Here is a 6,506-nt window from a genome sequence, read left to right on the forward strand (position 1 = left end):
GTAATTTGGTTAATCGGTAAATTAACCATAATTCTTATATTCATTTTTCGTTATAATGGGTTTCACGATAAGCGAAGATATGGGAGAGTATCGGTTACCCTCCTGGAAGGTGGGTAAGCGACTTACCCGGATGTCGATAACACTCTCTCCCTTAGCCTCTTCTTTTACCCGAATAATCTATATCACATAAGAACATTGGAATTTCACTTATCCAGTCAAGTTTTACTTGAGAAACACTTGTCTAGATAAACGTACTTACACCTAAATAAGTGAAAACGAATGGAGCATAAGTGACAATAGAGTGCCTAATTGCCTAGTTCATGTATGGGGCATATGTGACAAAAATTACGAACAAGTGAAACAACTTGAGAAAGTTATAATTTTATACTAAAAGAAATATATTAAAAAGAAACTATAGGAAAATATTTAAAAACTCTTTGTTTTTTTGAGAAAAGGTAAAGTATAATTTCATAAAAAAAATACATGTACAACAAAAAGATTATCATATACAAAAAAGGAACTATAATTTTCTCCCTAAATAACTAGTTCTTAGTAAGCCAAGAAAATATTCTCTTCAAGAATTTCTTGTATACTGTGTATATCGGACTACTTTTTTCTCTTTTTTGAATATCTTTGCATTTCTCTCCTGCCATACACCCCAAAAAACTGCTGCAGGGCATTATTCCATACCAGCTTCCCCCTCTTAGATTGGCCTTCAACTCTCCAGCTTTGTATAAGAAAATTCTCTTTTCCTTCTTAAAATTTTTTATTTTCAATGGTAAAATACTTAAACAAAGTATAAATAATATGAAGCAAGGTTTTTAAAATCGAATCGAACAAGTCAGGGGCTCAGTTCCTAGGTTGAACAGTCCAATCATTCGAACCAAACGGATGACCTGTTCTGACAAAAAAAATAAAAAATGGCCAAAACCGTTGAATACTTTAAATGATTTGATCACCCGAATCAACTGTTTGCTGACCAAATCAGCGATTTTTGGCCAAAAAACGGTTCTAGGATAAAACGGAACCGATCAAATGACCGTTTCCCGATTTTTCGGTCCAACCTTCCGGAGTGGTTCGATTTTGAAAACTATGGTATAAACTTACATGCTAATTATGTCCATAGCAACAATAGTAAAGAGGTCTGCGTTGTATTTTGTATCGCCTGGGAGGGCACCTGGTCACCTGGATGGGCACTTTTTCTTCTTAATTATGCATGGTTTTTGGGCAAACCACCCAAACATGGGTACCTTGACTCCAGATACAGTACTCCAGATACAGTGCTCCTCACACTGACCTTACAGGCACATTCCACCATGTATTGAGAATATTATTCTGTAATTTTGTATTATTATTTATGGAAGATGTTTCTAATGCACGGTAGGATGTCTGGATGTGCCTATTGACAGAAACAGATCCCAATTTGAATGCCTTGTTGCCTATGCGGCGTCTTGACAACAATAACAGTCCCATCTAGAGCTGGTTGGGGGATATTTTATAAATTATATAACCAAATTTCTGGTTGAAGGCCTTGATCTGTCCAGAATGGTCTATCATAAAATCCCAGATCTATACAAGATGCCAGAACAGTTCAATTTCAATTACAGAGGTGGATTTCTGAAGGTGGTTCTTGCTTAAAAGAGTCCATTAGTCCAACAGAACAGAAGAATTCTATATCATGTAAAGGAAATATGTTGAATTTGTAGGGATGTAGTTCTGTATTGAACTTCAAGACGGGCCAATTTGGACATCTCTGTATGAAGAGGGGACATCAGTATGCTTTGCCTTGCTCTGCTTCCTCCTTTGCTCTTCTAATATGAGAGGGACCTGACCTGCTTTCTCTTGGTTGAGTTGTGCTTGTGATCCACCTAGCAGTTTCGCAAACCTCATTTTGTCAACTTGTTGCACCACTAACCCCCCAGTTAATAACAGTATGCTTCCAATTACACCCATCCATAGCCAACTCTTCCCCTGCACAAATAACACCAAACATAAAAGGCCGCAATTGGAAACAATGCAAATAAGTGTGAATGTAAATATGTAGAGTGTAAAACGGTTCATATAAATTGCGAAATTAGGTTAGTTTTACAATGACAAATTTACATTCTTACTAAACAGACTTTTATCTGTAATGGGTGCAAATATATACTCCAATACAGCATAAGCTTTTTTTTTTTTTTTATCAAAAGCCCACTTGAATGCAAATTTACTTCTTTTTTATTGATGTATTTTTACATCTTATTATCAATATAAATATGCATTGGTCTGTCATTTGTCAATGCATAAATGTAATATTATCAAACACAGGCAAAAGTAAACCAGAATGCAAATTTACCCAGAACCGGGATTTATACTCCATTTGCATCGTTTCCAAGCGCAGCCAAAGAAAATTTCATTCAGCCTATATCAGCTCCTGTGTGCCACTTGAGACTGGATTTGGTCCTCCACACACTGTGTTCACAGCCTTTTGCAGTTGGGCATTAGAAACATCTTCATATTTGTATATTTTTATTTATGAGGAGATATTCCCAATGCACAGCGGCAAGGGCCTGTATGGATGGTGTTGTGAGGACCAAATCCGAATTCATGCCACTTCCCACCTATGCTCTGGTTTCCTAATGCAACAAATTAATGGTCACATCTGATTGATCTTTTCCATTTCAACCTTGATTATGCTTTTCTTTTAATCCACTACCACTTATGATTAATGGCCACTACTGACATGGGATTCAGTCCTCATAAGACAATGCTAATGTCGTCCACACAATCACTTGCAGTTATGCATTAGAAATATCTCCTGGTGAATAAAAAACATACAAGTACAGTGATATTCTCAATACACGGTTGCAAGAATGCAAATAGCTGTGAGGATGGCATGAACATGGTCTTATGAAGACTGAACCTGAGTTCCTTTTCAGTTTTCACTATATGTAATTCATCAAAGACACATACCTTATTCTTGCATTTTGTGTCATCGTCGCTCTCACTGCTGCTGCTGCTACTGCTACTACTATAACCAGTATTATCATCGTCGTCCTTTTTCTTCTTTTTCTTCTTTTTCTTCTTTTCAACTGCTGCTCTACCGCTATAATCAGTATTATCACCCTTCTCCTTTTTCTTCTTTTTCTTCTTCTCGTCCCCTTTTTTATGCTTGGTCTTGGTTGGCTTAACTCCATGACTCTTGATGTCAGGCTCCTTCTGCACATCCTTCTTACCTAATTCTTTCACCTTGTTCTTGGATTCGATGATCGCCTTTCCCTCCTTGGAAGATTCCGAATTGTTAGATGTTTGTCTCTCGTGCTTATGTTCCGTTAAATCCTTCAGCATCTCCGTAGCCACCTCGGTTACAATGTTACCGATTTCATGTTCGGTACATTGTGCATCTTGTCTACCTTCATCTGTTGGCTCCTGGCTCTGGATTGAAGGCTTTGAAGCCATGGCAACTTAGGGAAGATTCTGTTGAGCGCTATGTTGGGGAGGGGGGGAGGGGGTTCTAAGTTCTAACTAATAAAGCATTTGTTTGACAATGTAATTATATTCTTTCCTTGCCTATAATTTGTGCTCTTGAGATGAGCCAAAATGTCAGAAATTCTGTTCTTCGAAAAGCAATATTATTCCTCTACTCTATCTTAATCGCCAATCCAAGAAAAATTCTTCCTTTAAATTCGAAGTCTTAATTGAATTGCTTCCCCCAGCACCCCATTTGTCGTAAGTTATCAACGTTATGTCGTAAGTTATCAATTTGCTATATATAGTGGAGCACGTCTCAAGCTTCATCTCCGCAAGCTGACTGAGATAATCTATGGACCGGAGGTATGTTGATAAATGTGCTAATAGTAGAGGGTCTCTTAGTAAATTTATCACGCCCCAATCTCCGTGTATCAGATAAAGGCCGATACGTCATGTGCTTTTTTTTTATGTTTTATTTTCTTTTTTCAAAACCAGTTCCAAGGGGTCAGTTTAAGTTCCGACTACCTTCTAAAGCATGGTCTGACCCGATACAACCCCTGTAAGGTCATATTGGAAAGCTCCCAATACGATATGTATCGATACTTTGAACATTGTCATGTATAACTGAATATAGAATGTACAGCTTCATTGTGCCTCAACTCCATGGTCATTGATATTGGTGAGCAGCCACGAGACTTTAGTTTCAACCTACCAGAATGTAACTCATGCTCCTCCAGAGATACATATCACAGTATTCAATTTGGGCCCGGACCTGCTACCCACATGCTGTTCCCACATAAGTTGGGATCTCCTACCAATAAAACACGTTTCAACACTCAATCAACTTGATTTTACACCGCACATTTTACTATCAAAGTATTGGAACCCACCATAAATGTGAGACCTATCATGTATGAGATGTACGGTGTCAAATGATGTTGGTAGTGTATTGGAAGTTGGAACATATTTTGTTGGCAGGTGATCTAGACTCTTCGCACATCTCTACCCACGAGACGTTACAATTGCGCATTGGGAATATCTCCCTTGTCATTTATGGGGAGATATTCTCAATACACGGTGCTCCATGGTTTAGGATGTGGGAACAACTTGTGGGTAGCAGATCCCAAGTGACTCAACTCAGCTATATGTATGTATGCGTGAGGTTGGCCACTCTGAATCTCCTACCCGCAAACATTTTCCACACCCACAACACACTACTGCTGTATATTGGGAATATTTCCCATGAATGACAAAGGAGATATTCCTTATGCCTGCCTATAATGTCATGTAAGTAAGGATTTGTAAAGAGTTTGTGGATGGGAAATCCGTGATGGAGGAAACACTACTGCTGTATATTGGAAATATTTACACATGAATGACAATGAAGATATAATGCCTGCCTAAGGATTTGGGAAGAGTTCGTGGGTACGAGACCTGAGTACAGTGGGGGGATAGGAATTAGGATGGTGGGTGTGCTTTTGACTTCATGTGTGAGGCATAATAAAGAGTGTGGGTTGGGAGGTTTTTAATGGATGGATGTGAATATTATGATAATGTGCTTATTTAGTGTGGTCATCATGTGTGCCTACCGGATTCTAATCAGATTTTGTAGGCATAATATAGTAAGCACATTTAATAAATACTTGATAAATATTCTAACAATTATCAAAAGTGGTTTTTAATATTTTTCAATGATAGGTTGGAGGTATTTTAGAGACAGGTATCAAAAAATTTTTCAAGTACTCATTAAATATGCTTATTGCATTGTGCTATCTGATCTGGACCGAGAGAAAACAAGGGGCGTTGATGAAATACTTGAAAAAGTGAGAGAAAAGTGTAGGAGATCTAGACCTAGATGGTGTTTGGTATTGATGGCGTTTTAAGGAGCAACAGTTCCGGTGCAACGCCAAGTAGGCATTTAATAAAAAAAAACCATTAAGTGTTAATTTGTTTGAATCATTTAAAGGATAAATGTTTCTCCCAGGTTATGTGAGAGCTGTTTATAGGAAAAATGTAAAAAAAAACGACATTTTAATTTTTTGGATCTACGGGTGCCTTTTCACTGTTTGGTGCAAATGACACTCAGTTGTAAGAAAACATTTAGGGTCAGTTTGAAAGGAGTACAAAAGCAAATATATTGAGTGCAAAAAAACGGTGTCACGTCGGATCCACATAGGCGTTTCAACAAACGCCCATGTATCTCATTGTTTGGTTCAATCTATTAAAAAATTGGGCATGTCTCGAAAATTGGGACCCCACCAATTCATGAAATGCCAACTTTGGCATCTCGTGCATCAATGACCTGTTTTCCCTAACGGTTGACTGATGTATATCCTATATGGTGCTTACCTATCAGCACATACATGAAAAACAGTGATGAGAATTACCTTACCAAACAACATAGTATTGCTCACAGCCTACGTGGCAAAAGTATTTTTTTTGTGAAAAATGGGTCTTGGAAGCATGGGCGGTTTTTTTTTTTTTTTGAATATCTGTCCCAAAAAGCAGTCACGCTTCCAAACACCATGTAAGTTGACTTAGCATGCATGAATTACACTTGTTGATACAACACTAGACCATGCTATTAGTTTGTTAGTGCATGAGAAGAAATCAGCAGCTACTCCACGGCTAAAACTGAGAAATCATGGCTTTTGATGCCATTAGTTTGTCAGATAGGGATTTGCTACCAATAAAATGCTCTTAATACTGTCCCAACAAGTGAGTGTAGTTGTACATTGTGAACATCTCCCTTGATTGTTTCCTATCTTTTCCTACTTTTTCCTTCAAATCAAATATAGACTTATCATTCATGGAGAGATGTTTCCATATGTGCAACTGTACTAACTAGTTGTGACAGTGTTGTGAGCATTTATTAGTAGCAGATCTGAATTCTCTTATGTCCACCATTTACATAAACCCACCAATAGAAATTGGGCACACCATTTGTTAATGGCAAATTGGCAATGGAAATTTTTAACATTCTTTAGGGCTTGCAAGAGCATAATATTGATCATCGGTATTAGTAATTATTAATATTAATCATTATTATCCTAATT

The 6,506-nt window shown here is 37.6% G+C and overlaps 1 protein-coding gene across 1 annotated transcript; it reads right to left on the reverse strand.

Moving 5' to 3' along the window:
- Positions 1–1,471: 1,471 nt before the first annotated feature.
- On the reverse strand, positions 1,472–3,476 carry LOC104603978 (uncharacterized). The gene is made up of 2 exons (XM_010268172.3): positions 2,953–3,476; positions 1,472–1,971 (listed from the first exon to the last, which is right to left on the reverse strand). The coding sequence occupies exons 1-2, from the start codon at positions 3,436–3,438 to the stop codon at positions 1,729–1,731; spliced, it is 729 nt and encodes a 242-aa protein (XP_010266474.1). The 5' UTR covers positions 3,439–3,476; the 3' UTR covers positions 1,472–1,728.
- Positions 3,477–6,506: the final 3,030 nt, after the last annotated feature.

This window comes from Nelumbo nucifera, chromosome 3, assembly GCF_055504915.1.
Source record: "Nelumbo nucifera cultivar China Antique chromosome 3, China Antique-T2T, whole genome shotgun sequence".
Classification (NCBI taxonomy): Eukaryota; Viridiplantae; Streptophyta; class Magnoliopsida; order Proteales; family Nelumbonaceae; genus Nelumbo; species Nelumbo nucifera.